This window comes from Artemia franciscana, chromosome 9 (genome assembly GCF_032884065.1).
Source record: "Artemia franciscana chromosome 9, ASM3288406v1, whole genome shotgun sequence".
NCBI lineage: Eukaryota > Metazoa > Arthropoda > Branchiopoda > Anostraca > Artemiidae > Artemia > Artemia franciscana.
The window spans coordinates 16,368,753-16,396,592 of record NC_088871.1 but is presented as its reverse complement, the minus strand read 5'-3'; the positions used below and the strand labels follow the sequence as shown (position 1 = coordinate 16,396,592).

The 27,840-nt window shown below is 35.3% G+C and overlaps 1 protein-coding gene across 5 annotated transcripts in view; it reads left to right on the top strand.

Moving 5' to 3' along the window:
* The first annotated feature begins 1,307 nt into the window (after window positions 1-1,307).
* The window catches only part of LOC136031060 (solute carrier family 40 member 1-like), a 90,736-nt gene continuing 64,203 nt past the window's right edge, over window positions 1,308-27,840 (top strand). For 3 of the 5 annotated variants that reach the window (XM_065710305.1, XM_065710304.1, XM_065710302.1), the window contains exons 1-3: window positions 1,308-1,371; window positions 18,713-18,916; window positions 22,177-22,276. In XM_065710305.1, the coding sequence (XP_065566377.1) occupies window positions 18,718-18,916; window positions 22,177-22,276 (299 nt within the window). In that variant the 5' untranslated portion in view covers window positions 1,308-1,371; window positions 18,713-18,717. Of the gene's footprint in view, window positions 1,372-2,744; window positions 2,839-18,712; window positions 18,917-22,176; window positions 22,277-27,840 lie in introns of those variants that run through there. The other 2 variants (XM_065710303.1, XM_065710306.1) reach the window with 2 other exon arrangements.

The following is a 27,840-nucleotide window of genomic DNA, read 5'->3' as shown; positions in this document are numbered from 1 at the left end:
ACTTATGTTGTCAAGTTTAGTTCTACCCATCAAAAGTTACGAGCCTGAGAAAATTTGCCTTATTTTAGAAAATAGGGTTACACAGCCCCTAAACCTCAAAGTGTCTTAACGAAAATCACACCATCAGATTTAGCGTATCAGAGAACCCTAATGTAGAAGTTTCAAGCTCCTATCTACAAAATGTGGAATTTTGTATTGTTTGCCAGAAGACAGATCACGGACGCGTGTTTATTTGTTTGTTTTAATTTGTTTTCCTTTTTTGTTTATTTTCTTTTCTCCAGAGGTGATTGTATCGACCCAGTGATCCTAGAATTTCGCAATAGGGGTAATTCTAACAAAAATTAGAAATTTTAGTGCCCTTTGAAGTGACCAAAAAAAATCAGAGGGCACCTAGGCCCCCTCCCACGCTCATTTCTTCCCCCAAGTCAACGGATGAAAATTTTGAGATAGTCATTTTGCTCAGCATAGTCAGAAAACATAACGACTATGTCTTTGGGGATGACTTACTCCCTCACAGTCCCCGGTGAAGGGGCTGTAAGTTGAAAACTTTGATCATTGTTTATATACAATAATGATTATTGGGAAGGGAATAGACATTTTCAGGGTGAATTTTTGGCTGGGGGAGGGCGATATGTAAGAGGATCTTTCCTTGGAGGAACTAAAACTTAAAACGAACAGCGATTATTGCGCATATTGAGAGGTTCTTCGAAGATTTATTAGATGTTTTCCAAAGAAATTGCCTACATATTGTCCTGAGTACTTGGCTAAATGACCATATTTCAAACAGTAGGCTGTACGAAAAATGTGGTCCAATATCTCTTTCTAGGGCTACAATGAAAGAAAGGTTAAGATGGCTAGGGCAGGTTCTGCGGATAAAGGAAGACAGATGGTCGAAGAATGTCCTTTTCGGTCCACCGTCTAGGGCCAAGTGGAAAGCAGGTGGCCCTCTTTTGGAGTGGGAGGATGTCATAAAGAGAGATTCAAAGAAAATGACAACTTCTTGAGAGGGGGTAAAGAGGGAGGCTTTGAATAGATTGGGATGGAGGAGGAGCGTGCGTAGCTGTGTTAGACCTAGGTGGCTTGATGCTGCGGTGAGTTGTTAGTAGTAGTAGCATCAGTTTTTGCAGAAAACCTGCCAACACTGGGTGAGTTGACATTGACTATCATATTTGAAATAAGATCACATGATCACTTTATAAAATAGCCCTCCAGACCAGGAAAGTATTTATGTAGAAAAGATAAGTCTTCAGCTGCGTAGAAGTAGCAGTAGTTGAGCCGAAAAACTTGCAACACTAGTTCGGCTGACACGGCAACCGTATTCGAAATAAGATCACATGATCATTTTATAAAATAGCCCTACAGACCAAAAAGGTATTTAAGTAGAAAAGATAGTCTTAAATAGTCTTAAACGATAGTGGAAATGAAAATAGATAATAATAGCATAAAACTACTAAAGCTTTGGGAATGCTTTAGTTGACTAGTGTTGTAGCCTAGCTGGTGGAGGTTACCTGTAGCTTAACAGAAATCAGATACAAGAGGCATAATTTGCTATTGGGTGGGGGAGGCAAACCTCAAAGTGTCTTAACGAAAATCACACCATCAGATTTAGCGTATCAGAGAACCCTAATGTAGAAGTTTCAAGCTCCTATCTACAAAATGTGGAATTTTGTATTGTTTGCCAGAAGACAGATCACGGACACGTGTTTATTTGTTTGTTTTAATTTGTTTTCCTTTTTTGTTTATTTTCTTTTCTCCAGAGGTGATTGTATCGACCCAGTGATCCTAGAATTTCGCAATAGGGGTAATTCTAACAAAAATTAGAAATTTTAGTGCCCTTTGAAGTGACCAAAAAAATCAGAGGGCACCTAGGCCCCCTCCCACGCTCATTTCTTCCCCCAAGTCAACAGATGAAAATTTTGAGATAGTCATTTTGCTCAGCATAGTCAGAAAACATAACGACTATGTCTTTGGGGATGACTTACTCCCTCACAGTCCCCAGTGAAGGGGCTGTAAGTTGAAAACTTTGATCATTGTTTATATACAATAATGATTATTGGGAAGGGAATAGACATTTTCAGGGTGAATTTTTGGCTGGGGGAGGGCAATATGTAAGAGGATCTTTCCTTGGAGGAACTAAAACTTAAAACGAACAGCGATTATTGCGCATATTGAGAGGTTCTTCAAAGATTTATTAGATGTTTTCCAAAGAAATTGCCTACATATTGTCCTGAGTACTTGGCTAAATGACCATATTTCAAACAGTAGGCTGTACGAAAAATGTGGTCCAATATCTCTTTCTAGGGCTACAATAAAAGAAAGGTTAAGATGGCTAGGGCAGGTTCTGCGGATAAAGGAAGACATATGGTCGAAGAATGTCCTTTTCGGTCCACCGTCTAGGGCCAAGTTGAAAGCAGGTGGCCCTCTTTTGGAGTGGGAGGATGTCATAAAGAGAGATTCAAAGAAAATGACAACTTCTTGAGAGGGGGTAAAGAGGGAGGTTTTGAATAGATGAGGATGGATGAGGAGCGTGCGTAGCTGTGTTAGACCTAGGTGGCTTGATGCTGTGGTGAGTTGTTAGTAGTAGTAGCATCAGTTTTTGCAGAAAACCTGCCAACACTGGGTGAGTTGACATTGACTATCATATTTGAAATAAGATCACTTTATAAAATAGCCCTCCAGACCAGGAAAGTATTTATGTAGAAAAGATAAGTCTTCAGCTGCGTAGAAGTAGCAGTAGTTGAGCTGAAAAACTTGAAACACTAGTTCGGCTGACACGGCAACCGTATTCGAAATAAGATCACATGGTCATTTTATAAAATAGCCCTACAGACCAAAAAGGTATTTAAGTAGAAAAGATAGTCTTAAATAGTCTTAAACGATAGTGGAAATGAAAATAGATAATAATAGCATAAAACTACTAAAGCTTTGGGAATGCTTTAGTTGACTAGTGTTGTAGCCTAGCTGGTGGAGGTTACCTGTAGCTTAACAGAAATCAGATACAAGAGGCATAATTTGCTATTGGGTGGGGGAGGCAACTGACCCTCCTACACCTCTGTTTGCCCCCCCTCAGCTGAAATTCGTTTCTTCAAAAAATCTAGTCAAACTAACATAGACCTTCAAGGGCCTAATTTAATCATCAACTGAATTTAATCAGGGTAAAATTCTAGTCCATTGACTTCTTGCTATCTTGGAAAGTTATTTGGCTAGAGAATTGAAACTTTCAGGGATGTGTCTACAGGCTAAAGTATATCCCGGGAAGTTATTTTGAGATCCCTAACTATACTCCTTCCCCCTCCTCTATATAATGCAGTTTTTTGTGCATTACAGCTTATGTTTTGGTCAAATTTGATCCTATATTACTATTAAAAGTATAAATCCTTGCTTACCTTAGAAAAATTCAACTTTTCACTGTTTTTTAAGCTACTATATTCCATAATTAGTTCACTGGCATTGAAAAACAATTATTACCTTTTATGGTATAGTTCAAAATGGAATATAGGCATTTAAATGCACCCCCTGTTTGAAACATCTTATCTTTAAATGGCTTTTCACAGGGGTAATACAGATAAGACTTTTAACTTCTAAGGGGCTTCTCACTCAAAATTATGATTCATTGCTACAATTGGGTAAGGTTTATGTTATATGTGTGTCAATAACATTCATTCTGTAAATCATAACAGCATAGAGAAAGTCAATTTCTTCAAGAAGGCCCAATAATGATTTTTGGAAACCTGAAGAGAGGCAAAACAGAAATTTAATGGGAAGAATAAGTACAAGTCCTAAATACATGATTGACATAACCATAATGGATATGCTCTCTTTGGGGGAGTTTGGGGGGGGGGGGGAATTTGAAAATATTAGAAAAATGTATTTGTACCTTATGAATGGGTGTTCAGATCTTAATGAAGTTTGATATTTAGAAAGATCTTGTGCTTCAATGCTCTTATTTTAAATACCAACCAGATCCAGTGACATTGAGGGGAGTTGGATGGGGAAACCAGAAATCTTGGAAGACATGAAAATTGAGGTATCTTTATCTTGCAAATGGGTGGTTGGATCTTAATGAATGTATATGAAAGGGGCTTTTCCTCCTCAATGCCCCACTTTTTACGCTAAAGTTTGACACTTTATGTTAACTTTACTTTTTAAAACAGTAAAAAACTTTAGTGTAAAGAGCGGGGTGTTGAGGAGGAAAAGGCCCTTTCATATACAGAGTAATTTCTGTTCATTTTAAGTTTTAATGTTACTCCTTACTTTCAGTTAAAAACACTTGTTTTTTTATTTAATTTATACCATAATTTTATAAATATATATTAAAATTATCAAAATAAACCTCTTTCATAGGGTGGTATCCAGGAAATTTCCATGGGGGAAGGGGTATTAAAGATTTTTCTGAGGAATCTTTATAAAACAAAAACTATGAAATGCATGAAAGACTTGTTTATATTTGTTTTGTTATGTTTTTACGGGTTGGAGAAAGGTTTCAGATGGGGGGGGGGGGTACATACCCTTTTGCCCTCCTGGATATGGCTTGTTTTTTCCTAGCCTATTTGAATTTAATGGGAAAAGATTGTATTAATTTTCTCACAACCTCCCACATATTTACATTCTCATTAAAACAAACAGTCTTCTTAATATTTACATTAATAAACATTTATTACAACACAACTATCCAGAAAAGAAGTTTTACAAAGGAAAGTAAAGAACCATGTTAAACTTAAGACAAGCTTCAACACATTCCTATAATATTTAAAGCTCAATGTTTTGTGAGAAACCAGGAAAGGAAAATATATAATTAATGAAAGCCAGTAGCAAAATATGAAGACGAAAATCAAGCAAATATTTCAACAAGGACCTCTGAATAATGGAAGTGTTTTCAAACAAAATGAAGTTGTGAGGGTTATTGTGCATGTGTTGGGCCAAGGCAGAATCAAAATTCTTGGGTCTTTGGTACAAACTATGACTTTGTTGATTGAATATTTGTGTTTCAACAATCCCTTCTCCCAATTGTTGGCGTTTTACCAATAAAGAAGATTTAGGAGTGTTACACACCCCTTAAAATTTGAAAACTGGCATTTTTCACATTTATAAATCTCTTTCATAGGGTGGTATCCAGGAAATTTCCAAGGGGGAAGGGGTATTAAAGATTTTTTGAGGAATCTTTATAAAACAAAAACTCTGAAGTGCATGACAGACTTGTTTATATTTGTTTCATTACGTTTTTACAAGTCGGAGAAAGGTTTTGGACAGGGGTACATACCCTTTAGCCCTCCTGGATACAGCTTGTTTTTTCCTAGCCTATTTGAATTTAATGGGAAAAGATTGTATTAATTTTCTCACAACCTCCCACATATTTACAGTCTCATCAAAACAAACAGTCTTCTCAATAGAAAATTTATAATGACAGAAAATTTATAATGACAGAAATATCATTAAAGACTGCTAACGAATCCGTAAGTTGTTCATAAGTCTTCTTTGTGTTTGTTGAGTTGAGAAATCCCATCTAAGACAGTGTCAAATAACACAATTTAGGAGGTGTAAAATGCGTTTTGAAAATATAGCAGGGGGGGGAATTTGTCATTCTTTTTCAAAGAAAACACAAATAAAGGCATTTTCAATGAAAATATAAAAAAATCTAGAGGGGGAGTATGGGGCGGTTCCCTTGTCCCTCCTGTAATTGACATCACTGGTCTCAGATTTCTGTTTTGCCTCTCTTCAGGTTTTTAAGAATCAATATTGAGCGCGATCAACAGAACAACAGAATTTGCGATCGCTATATGTCACTTGGTTAATATCAAGTGCCATAAAAACGGATTATTCAAGTGAAAACAAAGAAGTAACGTTAAATTTTTCAAAAATTTCTCACAAATATATTAAAAATAAGAATGCTAAATTACCTTATAACTTCATCAAAAGCTCCTTTCAGATCCCGGAAAGCTGTTCCGGCTTCCGGGGAATTGTTATGTCACTTGTAATTACCTTTCCATGTGTCATCCAGTATTTAAAAGAGTAATTAATGTGGAGTTCAAATTTTGAGAAGACTGTTTGTTTTAATGAGAATGTAAATATGTGGGAGGTTGTGAGAAAATTAATACAATCTTTTCCCATTAAATTCAAATAGGCTAGGAAAAAACAAGCTGTATCCAGGAGGGCTAAAGGGTATGTCCAAAACCTTTCTCCAACTTGTAAAAACGTAACAAAACGAATATAAACAAGTCTTTCATGCATTTCATAGTTTTTGTTTTATAAAGATTCCTCAAAAAAATCTTTAATACCCCTTCCCCCTTGGAAATTTCCTGGATACCACCCTATGAAAGAGATTTATAAATGTGAAAAATGCCAGTTTTCAAATTTTAAGGGGTGTGTAACACTCCTAAATCTTCTATATTGGTAAAACGCCAACAATTGGGAGAAGGGATTGTTGAAACACAAATATTCAATCAATGAAGTCATAGTTTGCACCAAAGGCCTGAGAATTTTGATTCTGCCTTGGCCCAACACGTGCTCAATAACCCTTACCACTTCATTATGTTTGAAAACACTTCCATTATTCAGAGGTCCTTGTCGAAATATTGTTCTTGATTTTCGTCTTCATATTTTGCTACTGGCTGACAAAATTCTCATTTTCTCAACTATTTGATTTTTTTCATTAATTATATATTTTCCTTTCCTGGTTTCTCACAAAACATTGAGCTTTAAATATTATAGGAATTTGTTGAAGCTTGTCTTAAGTTTAATATGGTTCTTTACTTTCCTTTGTAAAACGTCTTTTCTGGATAGTTGTGTTGTAATTAATGTTTATTAAGGGCTTATTTTTGGTTTATTTTGATAACTTTAAATATATATTTATAAAACTATGGTATAAATTAAATAAAGAAAAAACAAGTGTTTTTAACTGAAAGTAAGGAGCAACATTAAAACTTAAAATGAACAGAAATTACTCTGTATATGAAAGGGCCATTTCCTCCTCAGCACCCCTGCTCTTTATGCTAAAGTTTTTTACTGTTTTAAAAAGTAAAGTTAACAGAAAGTGTCAAACTTTAGCGTAAAAAGCGGGGCGTTGAGGAGGAAAAACCCTTTCATATACAGAGTAATTTCTGTATAAGCATCTCAGACATAAGATCTTTCTATATATCAAGTTTCATTAAGATCCGACCACCCATTTGCAAGATAAAGATACCTCAATTTTCACGTCTTCCAAGATTTCCGGTTTCCCCTTCCAACTCCCCTCAATGTCACTGGATCTGGTTGGGATTTAAAATAAGAGCTCTGAAGCACAAGATCTTCTAAATATCAAACTTCATTAAGATCTGATCACCCATTTGTAAGTTACAAATACATCTTTATAATTTTTTCAAATTACCCCCCCCCCAAACTCCCCCAAAGAGAGCGTATCTGTTACGGTTATGTCAATCATGTATTTAGGACTTGTGCTTATTTTTCCCACTAAATTTCTGTGTCACCTCTCTTCAGGTTTCTAAGAATCATTATTGGGCCTTCATGAAGAAATTGACTTTCTCAATGTTGTTATTATTTACAAAATAAATGTTATTGACACATATAACATAAACCTTACCCAATTGTAGCAATGAATCATAATTTTAGTGAGAAGCCCCTTAAAAGTTCAAAGTCTTATCTGTATTACCCCTGTGAAAAGCCATTTAAAGATAAGACGTTTCAAACAGGGGGTGCGTTTAAATGCCTACATTCCATTTTGAACTATACCATAAAAGGTAATAATTGTTTTTCAATGCCAGTGAACTAATTATGGAATATAGTAGCTTAAAAAACAGTGAAAAATTGAATTTTTCTAAGGTAAGCAAGAATTTATACTTTTAATAGTATAGGATCAAATTTGACCAAAATATAAGCTGTAATGCACAAAAAACTGCGTTATATAGAGGAGGGGGAAAGGGTATAGTTAGGGATCTCAAAATAACTTCCCGGGATATACTTTAGCCTGTAGACACATCCCTGAAAGTTTCAATTCTCTAGCCCAACAACTTCCCAAGATAGCAAGAAGTCAATGGACTAGAATTTTACCTTTAATCAGTTTTTGTTAGTACATATTGGTAACATTCTAGTTGATTGACTTCTTGCTATCTCAGAAATGGGTTAGGTTAGGAAAAATGAAACTTTCAGGGATGGGTCTACAGGCTAAAGTATGTCCCAAGAAGGTATTTTGAAGTACCTACCTCCACTCCTTCTTGCTCTAGAGGGCCCTGAACTTTGATGACCTTAAAAAATATGCATGTTATAAAAGTGAAATCTTGCAAAATAGATCTTCTGCATGAATCAAGTACAACAAAATTGTTTTCAGCTTCACAACTTTGCTCAATCCCAATTTATAAGGTTTTAAAGATATGCAAATACATTTCCCAAATTTTGAAAAAAAAACATTGATATGGCTCAGAATTCTACTCAAATAACAGGAATTGCATGTTCAGAACTAATGGCAACTGGTAACTTAAAATTAAGGTAAAATGTTGTTTTGTCAAAATTTCAATAGGTACAGACCTGTTATGTAGGCAAATTTCAGGGCTCTCTAGAGGGAGAAGGAGTGGAGATAGATACTTCAAAATACTTTCCTGGGATATACTTTAGCCTGTAGACCCATCCCTGGAAGTTTCATTTCCTTAACCTAACACCTTTCTGAGATAGCAAGAAGTCACTCAACTAGAATTTTCCATACATATTTACTTTTATAGTGCTATTAAGTATATTTATAGTACTATTTAGTACTTTCATGGTACCAGATGACTAATTTTTTAGTTTTTACTGTCATTTTAACTTGATTTGGGAAAATTAGCTCCAAGTTTGCTCCCCCCCCCCTTCAGGATATTGACAAAACTACACAACTGTCAGATACTAGGAAAAAAAAATGTAAGAATGAAGTTTGATTCTCTATTTGGTTCCCACCTTAATAGTAAAGTTAGATGTAAGTTCAAACCTACCCGTAGGGGAAACATGCTCAAGTTCTTCAATATGTTCTTGAAAAAATTCTCAATACTATCAAAATAATGACCTACAGTGAGACAGGAGCAAACCCAGGGGTAATAACAGAGACCCCCCCTCAAAATATGAGACATTTGTACTGTAGGATCAACATTCTTATAGATCTTGAGTAATCTTATAGATCAAAAGGATAATGGGCAAATATTTTGCTGTTCATGTTATTGACTTATGTATAAAGTGAACTGATGACATAGCAAGCACTGAATAGCTACTTTGCACCAATGCCTAGTTTAGCTTGTTAGTGCTACCCTTCCTTGTTTCTTGCCCTGGCAATGTAAGTAATTGAAGAATTGACCCTTTTGACTTTGTTTATTGCAGTATTCATGCCAGTCATAATTGAAAAATTGACAATTTACCAACTTAATTCACTTTGACACATAGCCTAGTAGTACCATCTACATTTCTCACTATGGCAGTTTTGACTCTAAAAAGGCCACTGGATGGCAATGTTGTGATGTTGCCAGAAATCACCCACAGATGCACACCCAGAAGAAAGCATAGATGCAAAAGGAATAAGTGGCATTTTATCCCAGTCATGTTTCAGATCTGTTGACCAAAATCTTAAACCAGGAGATCTTACTCAGTTCAGAAGAATAAATATGGCCAATTCATTAATGGATTGGCCTTACTATCTATACACAGGGATTTTCTAGTCAATGCAGAAGGTGTTTTGGAGAAACTAGCCTACAACAAAAAAGGCAGCTTGATTTTATTTTATAATTACATATTTACAGTGTTGTCTCAATAAAGAATGTACATTATATTTTAAAATCTTTATTTTACCTTTTTAACCAGTACAATTATCCCTCAGTCAAAATATCCATCCCCCTCTAAAATTTATTGCTGTATTTGCAAATATCCCTTTCAGTGAAGGGAACTGGTGTGGGTCATACACTCAATAGTGTAAGCCATGGACACTAGCTAATCATAAGGAAACATGTTAATAAAACAATTCTTACTTTGCAATATGCAGAATAATCAGAGTTAACACACTTTGCATAGGGAGAACTTTTATCTTCATTTTTTCCCTTGTATTTCCAGTTTTTCTATCATATTTCTAAATTATTTGTGTCTAGTCTTTAAGTCTTGAAAAACGTTATGCCCAAACACCATTTAACTTAATCTGATTTATAACTATTTGTCTATTAACATGCGATGTGAGTATATAATTAGATGGCACTGATGGTGTTTAATTACATAGATATAGTATTTGAAAAAGGAAGAATGTGGTTGAATCCATGTTTATTTTTCAAAAATTTGTTAAAAAAAATTGTACAACAATGAAAGAAGTGAAGGGAAAGGTTCCCCTCATGCAAAATGTGTTAATGCTGATTATTCTGCATACATGCTTCCTTATATGTAGCTAGGGTCCTAGGCTCTTACCCACTCAACAATAAACATAAATTTCGTAAAATTCAAATGTTAGAATGAACATATGGTGCTTCTACTCTCCACATGGTCACAAAAACAAAACTTTAACAAAACTTTTTCCATCTTTAAAAATATAGAAGCAAGGTTATTGAGCAACAAAAGAAATAAATCATGTTTTCTCTGTGTTTTAAGACAGTGTAAAACTTTTTTATTCTAATAACTGTTATTAGTAAATCATTGATCAAAACAGTTTGCATTGATTTTGATTTGCAAGATTTTACAAATTTCTTTTGAAAGAGTATATCCTTAAAATTTTATTGAAGGGGTCTAAAATACAAGAAAGGATTATTTAGGTTGTGGGGTCAAAAAGAAAGTAGGGCTACTAAGGAAATCCCTCCAAAAGATAAAAAAGCTCCCGAAATGGGATGAATAGCCACGCACCCTTTGAATAAGAAAATAACAATAATATGAAAAAAATCTTTAAATATGGGAAAATAATCATTTAAAAATACATGAGGTTTTTGGTACCTCCTCCTAAACAAGAATAACCCCTCCCCAAACAAAAAATCTGGATACGACCCTGTCAGTGCTACCCTCCTGGGGCGGTCTCCCCCAAACCACCTGGCAAAGGTTGAGATCTCTGCAAAGATTAGGACCCTGGTAAAATTCAAGACAGTAAGATGTAAAAAGACATGAGGATGAACTTGTAACATAAGTGGATTTGTCTAATGCTATCACAAAATTTACATCATGAGTTGAGTAATGGTATACTGCTTTGTTTCTAAACAGGGATTCAGCCATCTCCTATTTATTCTGTCATGATATGGCGCTTTGTTTCCAACTACTGTTTTGTTCCACGGAAAATCTTGTAACAAGATGGCCCTGTGGTTCAACCTGCTTAGCTTTATTCTTTACAGTCTATGTATGGGGACTCTTAGACTTGATTGACCAGGACGTCTTTTAAAGAGGTTAAATTTGGTAAAACACGAGAGAATATAGAAATTTCCTGTCTAGCAGGAAAAGGTTGGGGGGGGGGGTCTAAAACCCAATTAGAATCATGTCTCTCTGGGCTACATATGTACCACATGTGAAAAATATAATCTTTGAAGAAATGGTAATATGATACCCTGCATCAAATTTAAAAGTTGTCCCAGTAGGTTTGATTGATGATGACATATTCTAGAGGAGTTGGAACTAAATTTTCTTATCCAGGTTATACAACATTTTTAGTAAATAAGATTTCCAGGAATTATAAGAATAATGCATCACGTAAAATATAAGAACATATTTTCCATGTAATTTTGTTTGTGGGAAGTTTGAATGTTATGCAGGTGGGCCTACAAATAGGTTATGGTCAGACACTGTCTAAACATTGCCTCTGAGGAAGTCATACACCAATTTATATGGATCAAAATAATTTCTTTCTTTCTTTTATTGCTCATTAAACTTGTTTTATATTTTTGTACACTCACTCCTTTTGGAAACCTAAATTTAGATTTTCAAATTGGCTATAACTCCTTCACCAAGCCATACTATTTAGAAGATATTATTTTATTAACTTCAAACATTGTTTTTCTATTTATTGGTCATTAACCACGTATTTTACATGTTAGTATGCCCATTTAAGACTCTTAATTTTAGATTATCAGCTCTACCAACAATCCCAATCCAAGCTATATTATTCAAAAAACAGTATTTTATTAACTTAAATCATTATTTTTTCTTTTTATTACTCATGAACCATGTTTTTACTTGTTTGTACACTCCTTTAAGACTCCTAAGTTGGATTTTTAGCTTTCACAACAGTCCTACACAAAGTTTCTTTTTATTAATCAACAGACATTATTTTATTAACATTAAACATTTCTTTCTTTTATTGCTCATTAAACTTGTTTTTACATTTTTGTACACTCTTTCCGACACCTAACTTTAGATTTTTATATTTGCTAACACTCCTACACCAAGCTATACTAGCAAAAAGATATTATTTTGTTAAATTCAAACGTTATTTTTTCTTTTTATTATTCATTAATTATGTTTTTATGTGTTTTTACACTCCTTTAAGATTCTTAACTTTATATTACCAGCTCTACGAACACTCCCGAACCAAGCTATATTAATTAAGTTTTTATGGGTTGGTTCTGTTTTTATGTGTTTTTACACTCCTTAAGACTCCTAACTTCAGATTTTCAGCATTGCCAACACTCCTAAGCCAAGCTATATTAGTCAAAAAACATTATTTTTTTAACTTCAAATGTTTTTTTTTTATTACTCATTAACCACGTTTTATATGATTTTACACTCCTTTAAGACTCCTAACTTTAGATTTTCAGCATTGTCAACACTCCTAAGCGAAGCTATATTAGTCAAAAAACATTATTTTATTAACTTCAAACGTTATTTTTTCCTTTTATTACTCATTAACCACGTTTTATATGTTTTTACACTCCTTTAAGACTCCTAACTTCAGATTCTCAGCTTTGCCAACACTCTAAAAAAGATTATTTCATTAATTTCAAACGTTATTTTTTGTTTTTATTATTCATTAACCATGTTTTTATGGGTTTTTACACTCCTTTAAGACTCCTAACTTTAGATTTTCAGCATTGCCAACACTCCTAAGCCAAGCTATATTAGTCAAAAAACATTATTTTTTTAACTTCAAATGTTATTTTTTTTTATTACTCATTAACCACGTTTTATATGTTTTTACACTCCTTTAAGACTCCTAACTTCAGATTTTCAGCATTGCCAACACTCCTAAGCCAAGCTATATTAGTCAAAAAACATTATTTTTTTAACTTCAAATGTTATTTTTTATTACTCATTAACCACGTTTTATATGTTTTTACACTCCTTTAAGACTCCTAACTTCAGATTTTCAGCATTGCCAACACTCCTAAGCCAAGCTATATTAGTCAAAAAACATTATTTTTTTAACTTCAAATGTTTTTTTTTATTACTCATTAACCACGTTTTATATGTTTTTACACTCCTTTAAGACTCCTAACTTTAGATTTTCAGCATTGCCAACACTCCTAAGCGAAGCTATATTAGTCAAAAAACATTATTTTATTAACTTCAAACGTTATTTTTTCTTTTTATTACTCATTAACCACGTTTTATATGTTTTTACACTCCTTTAAGACTCCTAACTTCAGATTCTCAGCTTTGCCAACACTCTAAAAAAGATTATTTCATTAATTTCAAACGTCATTTTTTGTTTTTATTATTCATTAACCATGTTTTTATGGGTTTTTACACTCATTTAAGAATACTAACTTTAGATTTTAATGTGGAAATAACCTTGATTTCCACCTGATCTAATGTTTTTTTTTTCTATTTTGTTCTCCATAAACGCTGTCTTCTGTACCCTTTTCAATTCTCCTTATTTTAGTGTTTGGTTGCAGGAAACCACTTCTTTTGGCTTTGGGGTTTAACTTTATCTCCTTTTTCTGTTTGAATTAAAAACCTAGCTTTCTGTGAACAGGATGGAAATTTTCTCCTGTGCATATGTCTTTTATTTTGATTGTGGATTCGAATCTGGTTTTGTCAACCAGTGACATTTTTTCTATGCTTTTTGAAAGTATTTTAACAAATGTAAATCTAGGCTATCCCAACTATTTAACGGTTTATTTAATTCACTTAAAAATAAAACAAATAGCCCTAACATAGAGCAGAGCTCATAAAGTTGGGTATATAAATAGTAGGGCATAGAAAAAGAATTGTAGGACATAGCATAGATTTATTCTTTGTCGGTAGAAAGGGAAGCATACTTCCTGTTGAAACTATGGTTAATCTTTAATTTTCTGATTTTAGGCCTAAACACTTCCTCCTTTTTCCTAAGAGAGTTGGAACGTGGTAGGTACGTCGACATAAATCTCAACTTTTCCTAATATTGTGGATTTTTGGAAATATTTTCACTGAAGCATCGGGTTTCAATATCATTCGTTTCAACAAATTTTTGGAGTTGAATAAATTTCGCAAAATTTTAACATGTCTATCCCGAGTGAAAAATACCCGTACATTTATTGAGGCACAGCAAAGTCTGTTTCCTTGATAAGCACGACTACTAACTGTCAAGGGCAAAACTATGTTTTGTCAATTCACTATTTCGTCAAAACCTCAATTTTCCAGCCTCAACTACCAGATTTCCATCAAAACGGCTAGTTTTTGTAACCTTCTAATTGGCAAGTTACCTCTAAGAGATACGCTGACACCTACCTAAAAAACGAATTGCATAATCTCAGACCCGGTTGATTACAATGAAAGACAGGTTTTCACTCCATTCGTTTTAGATTCATGGGAAATTCTAACTAATTTGTCAAAATAATCTCCATTCTGAAGATTCTCTCAAATAGTTGACTTTTCTATTTCTTTTTATTATAAATCTCAAGCCACACAGATGCATTCAATGTTTGTTACATCGATTCTGTTTTGACTGTGACTAAAAACTTTTTTTGGTCGAAAACGCCGTAGTTGTTATAATATGTAATTCCTAGGTATTGCTAAATCTTTGAAATTTTAAAATCAAATAAGGTGTTATTTGATATTATCGGTGTTGGTGTAGTTTAAATAGGTTATTTTTATAGGCTGAATTAGCCCGTATCTTCAGAAATATGTGATTTGAATAGCTGCCAGTGGGTGTTGGCAGTGCTTCTATTCTTCTGCCACGACTATCAGAGGGTAGAGGAGGGGGCTAGAGAGGCCCGGAGGCTTCTTATTTGCTCTCCAAGTAAGACAACCTAAATAAATTGGATCTTTTGTGGTTATGTTCCTGTAACCAACCAAACCGTCATTATTGGGAGAAAAACCTTCTCTTAGAGATCTTTCTTAAGTGTTTTTAATCTTACCCCGCTTGAGATCCCTTAGCCTGAGGGGTAGAGGGGGGGGGGAGAAAACCCTCCGGTATTACCGAACGATGTTCTCGACTATTCGACAAGCTGGTTCAGAACTTTGAGCTGTATTCTCTAAAATATATCTTCTGTTATAAAAGATATTTCAATAATATAAAGATTACTCCCTATGCCGAACTTCCTAAAAACTTATTACCTAGGCGAGAATTATAAAATTATAGACATTGAAAAAGGTAATAAAATTTACTGTTACATCCAAAAGCCAAAATAGAATTGAATCCAAAAAACAAACAAAATATATCTTAAAGCACCACAAACTACCCTTGGGGTTCTGAGCCAATAAGGGAGGTCGGGGGTTGCGCTTGCGCTACTCTGCCAGCTGAAAGAAAGGCTTATTCTCCTTATGACCCTATCGTCTTCTTGGACCAGATCACCAGATTACTTACTTACTTCAGTCCTATCTGGCCTTGGTGGTCATCTCGGGGCCTCTCTCTTCATGAGCGAATGTATTTGTCGCCTTTACTGCTCTCTGTTTTGTGCCATTCTGAGAAGACCAGGGAGGTTGCAGTCGGAGACATTCTCCTTCCAGCGCTTCGGAGGGCGAGAACAGTGGATGCGACCTTCGAAGGCAATTTTAAGGCCATCAGTAACCTTTCCGGTGGTGCCGGTCGTCACATCGCCGGCTACCCCAGACGCGGTATCTGTTTTGTCGGTTGCTCCGGACGCGGTAGATGGTTCGTCGGTTGCCTCAGACGCGGTAGATGGTTCGTCGGTTGCCTCAGACGCGGTAGTTTGTATAGCATGATCGTCAGATAAAACCTCAGACGCGGTAGCATTGGTTCTTATAAGTTTCCTTGTCTTCATCGTCATATAATTTGAGAGCAATAGCTGAGAGGAAAGGAGGTTCAGCTATATTTCGAGACATCGGCAAGCTACTCCTATCTGTCTCTAGCAGGGGCCGTTGACTCGCGTTCGAGTTCACCCGCACTTTACAATTGTTCTCCTATAGGGAATCCTTCCATTTGGCGTCCTGCATGGTCAATACAATTTTCTCATTGATGAAAGTAGGTTTGGCGTCTGCCTTGACATGTCCACACGCTGGTGGGCCCTATGCATCACCATCTCAGGGGTTTCCTGTTCACAAATTTACATCCCCCGTGCATGGGTTCCTCAGTTTCATTTTATGGACCCCGACGGCTGGGTCCTCCCTGGTCCACGCCTCCTTATTTTATATTCGAAGGTATCCTTTATATCTAAAGGATTTTCCCCTATCCGCCGCCTGGGGACGCGCCTGATTCTACACCAGATTGTCTTCTGTATATCTTTTTTTTTGGCAATGAGATCTGGCAAAAATGGAAAGGATTTACTTAGAGCCCTGGCCATCTCGCACGATTAACGTTACAAGGTCTTACAAATAAATATAGTATTCCATTTTTGCTAGATCTCATTACCGAAATAAAATTGTACGAGAGACAATCTAGTGTACCAGAGACAACCTTATGTCATTTCTGTGTGTTTATTCAGGCTATTTACAGTGATTTCAGTATTTTGGAGGTTATTTAGATGTGAGTTTTATTTATTTGTTTTTTGTGTGTGTCTATGTTTTTTGTCTTTTTCTTTATATGTTGCGGTTAATTTAACTTTAAGTTTTTTTCCTGTTGATAAAGGCTCCTGCATGCGGATTTGAAACATTAGGGTTTTTATTAATTAAAGTTTGTTGTTTTTTTGTTCCAATGTTTTATTTAAATTATACCTATTTTTTCTCTCCTAAATTCTGCAAATGGAAAAGCAGTACGGTCTGAGAAATTACTCACGTAATATTTGTTGTCGGGAGTATGCAGGCATTTTCCAGAGGCTAGGGGTGTGGGAATTTTCTGTGGGGGTTTTATCCCCGGGGAAGGTTTTCCATTGTGAAGGAAGTCCATTGTTGAACTTTCTGGGGCAATTTTATAAGGAGAGAATTTGCCAGAACTCGCATTTAAATTCCTTTTAATTGTCTTACTTTCTCTGTAATAACTCAATTTTACATGTGGATGTGTTCTGGGGGAATTTTAAGTGACGTTGGAATTGTCCCCTCAGGAGAAATTCTTCTCCATGGGGGAATTTTCCATAGGAAAAATTCTCCACGAGGGAATTTTCCACGGGAGAAGCTTTCCATTGGGAAAGTGGATTTCCGGCAAAAATTTTCCATGGAAGGAGAATTCACGGCTTTGTTTAAAAAAGGATGAGAAATCAAATACTGAGTTTTTTTTCAAATGAAAGTAGTCTAAGGAGAATTTTCTTGTCGGGGTTGTCCGCAGGAAATGTTCCTGGGTGGATTTTCTATGAGGATGGAATAGACCAGGGTGAAGTGGTTCAGGTTCCATTGGGAGGGTAGATTTCTGATAAAAATTTTCTATCCAGGGGGAATTTACGGCTTTATTTAAAAAAGGATGAGAAATCAAATACAGAATTTTTTTTATCAAATGAAAGTAGTCTCAGGAGACTTTTCTTATCGAGGTTCTCCGTAGGAAATGTTCCTGGGTGGATTTTCTGTGAGGATGGTTAGCCCAGGGTGAATTTCCCGGGGGGAGGAAATTTTGCACTATAGGGATTTTTTATGGGAATTTGTTTTTCGTTGGAGGGCACTTACTATGGAGGGGAGACGGACCTCCTGATATTATTTGAAAAATGATAAGAAATTGAATAAAAAAACGAGATTATTCAAATGAAAGTAAGGAGCAATATTAACAAGTTAAAAAGAACAGAAATTGTTGCTCATATGAAGAGGACTAACCCTCTCCCGTCAATACCTAGCCTTTTACGGTGAAGCTTGGCTTTTTATCCCAATTCTTTAAGAACGACTCCAGAAGTACAATAGGTGCTTAATTAACACTTTTGAAGTGCTAAAAACTTTTGCGGGAAGAGCAAGGGATTCGGAAGGGGACATCCCCCCTCATATACGGGATAATTTCTGTTCGTTCTAAGCTTCAATGCTGCTCTTTACTTTTAGTTATTGAAAACTTGTTTTTCTCTGGGCTAAAGTACCAATATCATTGTACAGAAGTTGGACAAAAGAAAAACTAAATATTATGAATCAAAGGATGATAATTTTGACAATAACCAAAAATGTACTTTTAGATATAATGAAGCTTTTTAATATCACATAAAAGCAATATCACTGTAATAAAACAATGGTTTTCATTGTTTTCTAATGACCAATAACAACAATGATGCTTTGGGTGATAACTGGAAAAAATGAGATAATGTGACAGATAGAAACAATAAAAACAATGACTACATGGCTGTTGACGACATAGAACTTCGTATAATAATTGATTATTTTTCATTTATCCTATCGTAATATTGGGTTTTAAAGTTATGGTTATTTTGCAGTCATTTCGTTGCTTTAAATAGCTCCTGCTTTTTGTTTTTATACTGTGCTTTATGCATTTTTTCAGGCATATTTTAAGCAAATGTACATATTTCAGGTAGTATGTGGCAGTTATATTTAAGCTCTCTTTTATCAGCATGGGGTGACCGAATGTGGGGCTTTGCTGTTGGACTTATTTTGATCAATATCACACCTGAATCTTTGGTTCTGTCAGCATCATATGGACTAGTATCCTGTGGTACAGCTATTATGTTCGGATCATCGGTTGGAAGATGGATTGACAGAACTGCTAGATGGAAAGGTATGCTAGTATCTTCTTATGTTTTTCAAATCTTAATTTCGTTTCCAACAAATCTTAATTTCGTTTGTACATATCGTCATTTAACTGGGCAAGTGTTGTTTTGTCTGTAGTCTTTGATATACTTCTTCCAGACAGGAAACTAGAAAATAAGTTGACTTAATTGATGCGAAATTTAATAATTTTTCCAAGTCTCAAAATCTTTGAATATGTTTATTTTTCTAAGGAAAGGACAAAGTTACAGTCCAAAGTTAAATATCTTCCAAAAGTCTGGGATAACTCTAAAAAACGTCGTGTGTTGGATAATGTGGTAATTATTGTTGACCTGTTTATCCTAATTTGCTCTTGTTGTATGTCTCATTTACTCATTGATAGTCATTCTGGTTCGTTATAAGTTTGAATTGATATTTGATTTCATTTATGCCTATCTTTGGTTTAATGTAGCTCTTTACTTTTCTTAAAAAAAATTAAATCGATTTCCGTTAATTTTTAATTTAATTTTTTTCATTAGTTAATGAAAGGAATTTTTCTATTTTTTCTGTTTTTTGCTTAAAAATTAAGATTTTCGCTTGCTATTTATATTTTGGACAGTATTTTGTGACAAATTTTAATTGTAGTTGTACTGTGAAATTAGGATGGGTTGGTAGAGAATATATTATTCAAGTATATGGATTGAACATCTGCACAAGTTTTGGACATCTATAGGGTTGAATCCACCCTGACCTCCATTGTGCCACAACCTGAAATATAGAAGGACATTGATTAACCATTCATTATAAAAATTGTGTAGTGTTACATTTTTAACTACTTATTTATTGAAATAAATGAATTTTGGCCTTATTTAATAAGAAAAAAGTTTTGGTTTGCTAAAAGTAAAAATAAAGAAACAATCTACAATATAAGAAAACAAAATAGTTGATATGACATCCTTGTGTCTTCTATGTTCAACCCTCTTCATGTCACTTTGTTGTGTTTTTTTTTTGTATTGCAACCATGTGCACTTGCTATGATAGAAAACATGCACTTTGAAATATTTTTTTTTTAATGTGTTAGACCAGACTTTATATCATGATCAAATATAGTTTCTGTGCAAAAAGATTTGGTACTTGTGTATTATTCAGAACACACTCAATAAATGAAGTTAATTTCTTTCGTGAAACAAACTACGATGCAGGTACGTTTTAATTAAATATTTGGTGCTTGTTCATTATTCAATTGATTCAATTCAATTCAGAACACACTCAAGAATTTTGCTAAGAAAATCCAGGTTCATAGGCACGAAGACAAAATTCAATTTAGTTTGCTACGCATAGTGATAGAATATAGTGTCTGAATATGGATTTTGAGATGAAGATTTGAGATTTGTCAAGACTGAAAAAGAGGCAATTGCATTTTTCCAGGATAAGGGGTTGTTGCCCACAGCAAAAAAAATGCGTCAATGGACACAACATGACTTTATAACCTAACCTGACATCGTAGTTTGTTTCTCGAAAGAACCTAACTTCACTTATTGAGTGTGTTCTGAATAATGCACAAGTACAAAAGATTTGAAATCTTTCAGATTTAGTTAAATCATCCATGGTAGTGAATGATATTTAATCAAAACCCTCATAAATACGAATGGAAGCCCTAAATCAGGAATTCTTAAACCCATATATGTAATATAATATTAATCTCAATATCCTATATGTAAAACTTATTAAGTTTGAAGGTAACTATAAAAAAATAGTGACACAAGGAAATTTGAATAATTTTGAAAAGAGAAAAAAACAAATTAATATGAAGTCCAGTCTTGGTTATAGCTACACGTCGAATTCTGCAATGTTTGGTCCTTTGTAACTAAGGTTTCAGCCCTCCATGTATAAAAATATGGAGTTTTACATTTTTCTACAGAAGGATAGTTGCGGAATAATGTCGTTGTGGAATTTTGTAAGATAATTCGTTTGATCAGAAATTGTGCTATCTAATGCCCTTTTAGATAACAGAGAGAATTGCATCTCAGTATAGTGCGGTTCTTGGTCATTTTGTCCTGCGAAATAGCAATTCAGCCTGATTAGAGCCCAAAGCCTAGCGAGGAAAACATTCTGAGATAGCCAATTTTTTTTAAACTACAAAAAACCTTCGCATGAAGTCTTTGATTTTCCGACAATGGTAGCGGGGAGGGGGGGCTGCGTTCTGTTCCTAAACGAACTTAAAATTTATATGAAGTAAAGAGCTGTTACAACAAATAATATGTAAGCTCAATGTGAAGGAGCCGGCTCATTTGAATTTTCACTCATTGTCGACGTTATTTCATAGTGGCTCACAACACTATGAAATATTGATAGTGTTTATATTATGTTTTTATATTATGAAATATAATTTACTCACGTAAATTATTCGTGAGTTAGAGGTTTTTGAAGCCTTAAATTTGCAACTTTAGACCCAAATTTCTTTGAGATATTTATCAGATCAATCGGAAGAAGGGGTGGGGTTGCCCTACCCTGCCGCCTCTCTTCATCCTTAGGAATATGTTGAAACTAAGTGTTATGAAGGCTTGCCCGGGGTTCTCCATTTTGCTCTTTTATTTTTATGGCTACTAGCGGTGAAGAATGCGGGAGCAGATGGATTTGAGAATGAAAACTCCATGAAATCGTAAAATATGTTTTCACAGGTTTGTAAACAGGGCCGACCTTTGGGAGGTGGAAAGGGTTACTGGAGGATTTTTCGGTGAGAGAAGGGGTGGGGGAGGATGATGGTAAAAAGTAGAAACAATTTGAATTTCTTGGTCAAAATTTTTGGACTAAGTTAGCCTGGGGGGGGGGAGAGATCCCCCCGACTAACTATAGAGGAAGCAGTAATGAAGCCCCCTTCCTGTGTGCAACTATCTTTATTGGTATCAGTTTTAAGTAAATATAAGAGCCATAAAACAGTAAATTAAGACGTGAGGAGTAAGATCAGTGTAGAGAGACGGCAACTGGATGTACGCCTTAATTTATTTTCAAAGGCGTAAATTTCGTCAAAACGCAAAAAAAGTAAGGTTTATTTAGAAAACACGAACATATGAAAGCGTGGGAAAATAATGTCGGTTTTTTGATTGTAGCTTACTAGTATGCTTTTGGCTCTTGTTGTTAAAGCGCTGATTGTTTTTTTTTCAAGTTTGCGTATCAAAAGTCAAGAGTAATTAAGGATGAAAGGATGATTATGCTCTGTACATTTTTAACCATCTCTCATCTTTGACGCTGATATATTTTTTTTAGCTTGATAGATTTTGTTTTTCTCAGCTTTGACAACTTCACTCATCTTGCAAAATTCTTCTGTTGTTACATCTGCCGTAATTTGTGTCGTTCTACTCGAATTTAAGACGGAGCTATCTGATTCTTTGTAAGTTTTAATGCGCTTTTCTCGTGCTAAATGTTCTACTAATTGAAAACTGGATTAAAAAAATTACTGAAATGGAGATAGTATAATGTTATTTTTTGTTTGCCAAGCTTTGGACGGAGGAGAGTTTTGGGACTCGTAATTTACTACCGTACTTTTTTCTTATTATATTCTCATAAAAAAAACAAGATGTGACCAAGCTAATGTGTTAGTTACATTCATCCAACCTTTTTGTTCTGAAACTTCTTTTTCTTAGCTTAGACTCATATTTCCGCAGTTTTAGAATTTATTGTCTGGTCTCAAAATAACCGGAACGGTTTTTGACGGAAATTTAGAAGTAATTTTTTTTCAACCGAAAATAAGGAGCAATATTAAAACTTAAAACGAACAGAAATTATTCTGTAAATGAGGGGGGGCTGCCCCTTCCTCAACCCTCGGTCTTTTCGCTAAAGTCTTAAATTCCTTTAAAATTACTTCTCATTCATAATTAACTTCTTTCTATTTGAGTAAACTTTCCTAAAGAACCAGGGAAACCAGGCGAAAAGCGTAATGGGTCAATTGCGAAATTGAGGGGTATTGATATACTCAATATCCCTAGAGATAAAGTTTTCGGACTATTCTACTATGCTCAACAAAATGGCTGTTTCAAACTTTAGCGTAAAGAGTGAGACTTAAGGAAGGGGCAGCCTGCCTCATTTACAGAATAATTTTGTTTGTTTTAGTTCTAGTGCTGCTCCGTATTTAAAGCTCAACGCAAGCTTATCATGTATATTACTTAGGACTAAAGGTGCTTAATGAGTCACGCCCTTCTCAGTTTATTTATATAAGAGTGAAAATTTGGTCGATATATACTCTACCCTTCCTAAAACCCCACTATTCTTCTCTCGAAACTTTGTCTACAACATCTCTAAGTCTCAAAGGTATCATCATGCTAAGTAACGTGCTACCTACGGAAACCAGGTTAATACCTCGATAATTATCGCACTCGCTTTTATCGCCTTTTTATACAGGAGTTTAATTAGGGTTTTCCTAAAATCGCTAGGCACTTCCCCCTTTTCAAAAATCATATTCACAATCTTCAGTTACTTATATCTGATTTCATAGCCACCATATTAAAAAAAAATATATATTTACCACCCTATCGGCACCTGGGGCTTGATTATTTTTTAATGCTTTCAGTGCTGTCACTAATTCTTTCTCGCAAAATAGTTCTTCCTTCTTATCCAAGGTGTCAACAACTTTTTCATCCTTCTCTATATTTTTTCTCGTACCTCTATCCCGGTTTAGCACATTCTCAAAATGTTTTGCCCATCTCTCTTTGATCCTATCCTTGTCACTAATCGTAGCCACGTTCCTGTCTTTAACTGGGACAAAGTCAAATTTACTATTCCCTTTCAATTTATTCACATACCAGTACAAGATTTTACTATTGTGCCATCTAACTGCATCTTCCAGGTCTTTGGCAATTTTATCCATGGCCTCCACTTCACACCTCCTTTCTTCGTATCTTAATATTTTCTCCACTTTCTTTAAATTCATCTTGTTTTCATATGATCTGTCGCTCAGATAGTTCTTGTGCAAGTACCTCCTCATCTCTATTAAACATAAAGCATTTCACTAATATTCCTTGTTGTGTTCCTAGCTTTCTTCCATAAGACACCATCAGCGACTTCACAAATTATTTTCCTAAAATTATTCCATCCATCTTTTACATTGTCAAATTTTAAACTGTCCAGTTTTGTATTAAACTGTTCCTGGAAACTGTCTCTCTAATTCTCATCCTGAAGTCTACCAACGTCATAGCTTCCTGAAAGGTAGTTACTTTTCCTAAATTTTAGCTTTAAATTAACCCTAGACACTAGTGATCTTTACTTTTAACATCAGTAACTCCCCTCCTACGTACCCTATTATCTTGTATTGATCCTGCTGGTCTTAGTTCAATTGTATAATCAATAAGGTTAGCTGTCTTACCATTTTGCGATTCCCATTTTAAAAATGGGCCGTTTTATGTTCAAATACTATATTGGTTATAACTGGATTGTTATGTCTACAAAGTTGCAGCAATCCATAGACCTTACTTCTAATAAATCTTCTAATAAAAACCAATATATTTCTACCTGGAACCCTATCCATTTGTTCCTGTAGTTGTAACTAAAATTCATCTGAGTCACTACTATCTCCGTCAGTCGGTTCTAAAGAAACATATACTATACTGACTGATACCCTGCGCTTTTTAGTCACAAAATGAGCGACTAGTATTCTATTATTAATACTTTACCAACTTAGACAAGACTTAGCAACTTCCTTTTTGAGCCCTACTCCCTGTCTATGTACCCCATCCTTTCCGCCTGATTAAATAAATTCTGTATTACCTATTTTCATGTTTGAAATTAGGTTTAATTAGAGTAAAAGGTTCTTTAAGTGCTAAAAAATTTTAGCGTGAAGAGCGAGGGATTTGGATAGAGGGCAACCCCCTCATATACAGAAGAGTTAATGATCGTTTTAAGTTTTAATGCTGCCTTTTGCTTTCAAATGGAAAAAAACTTCCATTTTTTTATCTCATATAAGGTGCGGAGATTCCGAATAGATTTCGTTTACTTGGACGTTTGATTTTCTTTAAAGATATATTAATTATATTTAAAATATTTAAATTTTTTATTCAAAACACTTATTTTAACTTAGAAATGGTGCATAGGAACTCAGATTTTAAAATAGGATTTCTTCTCTGCGATTTTCTGGGAGTCGTTTAGATTGTGGTCTGAATTTGACCTTCAGTCTATGGCCCTATTAAGTTTAGTGGCAACTCTGGTCTTTGCATCACACAGTTGTGAAGAAACACAAGTATTAATACCTATTCGTTTGGAGTTGAACCCTTAATAGGCGTAATGAAGGTCCCTGGCGTTAATCCTTAGTAGGGGTTGTTGGTATCCAATTGGTGTTCCTTTTCGATATGTATAATGAGAATTCATCTCTCTTTTTCAGAGATCTGATAGAGCACGTACGCGTGAGATCATAACTGTAGCTGCTTTTCAGGTTTTTTGAATAAGTTCTGCCATCACCAATAGTAATTAGAAGGGTAGAGAAGTTTTGATAGCTTAGCACCTCCCCATTACACATACCACACATTAGATGCAGCTCCCCCAAAGAGGTCATTCTGACTTATGACTAGTATGTAGTCCCCCCACCCAGAATTCCGGTCAGATTTGTCCACGAACGTCCAAAAATAAAACCAGAGCATTATCTGTTTACTGTAATCAAGTTTGGACGTAATTGAAAAGCCCAATTTTGAAAATATAGAGATTTAAAAAAAACAAGGTCCGTCTGTAGAGGTTCGACTGTGCTTGGGCCCCGAAAAGATGATTCGGGGAAACCAGCCCTCATTTTTTACGACATTACGTTGAAGTTCTAGAGACCTTTCTGGTACACGTCCTGGTTACAAGAATCTCCCCACCCCTGTTTCTAATAGAAGATGGATAGACCTTGGGCCCCGAAAAAGCAAATATAGGACACTGCTTCTTGCCTCGAACCGAGTCTCATAAAGATCACCTCTGAAGACTATTCTGGCATGTCAAAACGGCATAATCTGATGGACGTCATCCCCCCAAAAAATTCGGATTGAATATTGGCCCCCAAAAGATGAAACTAGGAGTATTAGCTAATTTATACTTTCCAACAAATTTGGTGGATATTTTACGAAGCGTTCTGATAGATTTTCTAATGACACAAAATATAGGGCTCCCCAAATAGGTCACAATGGACAAGTAACCTCAAGTTTTACAACTAGGGCACTAGCTCTAACTCTCCTTTAAATCAGATTAAGATCCAATGATCCGCTCTGAAGATGTCAAGGACACAAAGAGATTAGGGCTACCCTTATTCCATCCTCACAGAGTTTGAATAGTTCTCTGTCTTTAACATTTTTCTGACGATATGAATTTAGGGACCCTCCCATGCACACAGTTGAGATAAGTTCCTAATGCTCAAAAAGTATAACTAGAACTCTCTATAACTTTCTTTGCTATAAAAACTATACCGAGCATGAAAAGTGAAACTTTTTCTACTTTAGGAAGCTCGCATAAGCTCCTCATCCCCAAAAGGATGACACTACCACTTACTCCCCAAAATTTTTGAGGAATATGAACATCCGTTTTTTATGGCACTTGGTATAGCAATATAGCAATCGCCAATTCTGTCGGTCTGTCTGTCTGTCTGTCTGTCTGTCGGTCCCGCTTTTGCTACTTTAGGCACTTCCAGGTAAGCTAGGACGATGAAATTTGGCAGGCATATCAGGGACGGGACTGGCTTAAATTAGAAATAGTCTTTTTTCCCAATTTGACCATCTGGGGGGGGAGTGGGGGGCCGGTTAATTCGGAAAAATAGAAAAAATGAAGTATTTTTAACTTATGAATGGGTGATGGGATCTTAATGAAACTTGACGTTTGGAATGATATTGTGTCTCACAGCTCTTATTTTAAATCCTGACCGGATCTGATGACATTGGGGGGAGTTGGAGGGGGGAGGAAACCTAAAATCTTGGAAAACACTTAGAGTGGAGGGATCGGGATGAAACTTGATGGGAAAAATAAGCACAACTCCCAGATACATGATTGACATAATCGGAACGGATCCGCTCTCTTTGGGGTAGTTGGGGGGGGGGGGGTTAATTTTGAAAAATTAGAAAAAATGAGGTATTTTTAACTTACGAACGGGTGATCGGATCTCAATGAAATTTGATGTTTAAAAGGATATCATGTCTTAGAGCTCTTATTTTAAATCCCGACCGGATCTGGTGACATTGGGGGGGAGTTGGGAGGGTGAAACATAAAACTTGGAAAACACTTAAAGTGGAGGGATCGGGATGAAACTTGGTGGAAAAAATAATCACGAGTCTTAGATACATGATTGACATAACCGGAACGGATCCGCTCTCTTTGGGGTAGTTGGGGGAGGAGTTAATTCTGAAAAATTAGAAAAAATGAGGTATTTTTAACTTACGAACGGGTTATCGGATCTCAATGAAATTTGATATTCAGAAGGATATCGAGTCTCAAAGCTCTTGTTTTAAATCCTGACTGGATCTGGTGACGTTGGGGGAAGTTTGGGGTGGAGGAACCTAAAATCATGGAAAACGCTTAGATTGGAGGGATCGGGATGAAACTTGGTGGGAAAAATAAGCAGAAGTCTTACATACGTGATTTACATAATTGGAACGGATCCGATCTATTGGGGGGGGGGGTAATTCTGAAAAATAAGAAAAAAATGACGTATTTTTAACTTACGAAGGAGTAATCGGATCTTCATGAAACTTCATATTTAGAAGGATCTCGTAACTCAGATCTCTTATTTTAAATCTCAACCGGATCAAGCATAATTGGGGGGGGCAGTTGGGGGGGGACCGGAAATCTTAAAAAATACTTAAAGTGGTGAGATCAGGATGAAACTGGATGGGAAGAATAAAAACCTGTCTAAGGTACGTGACTGACATAACCGGACCGGATCTGCTCTCTGTGGTGGATTTGGAGGGGGGGGTAATTTTGAAAATTGAGGTATTTGTAACTTACGAAAGG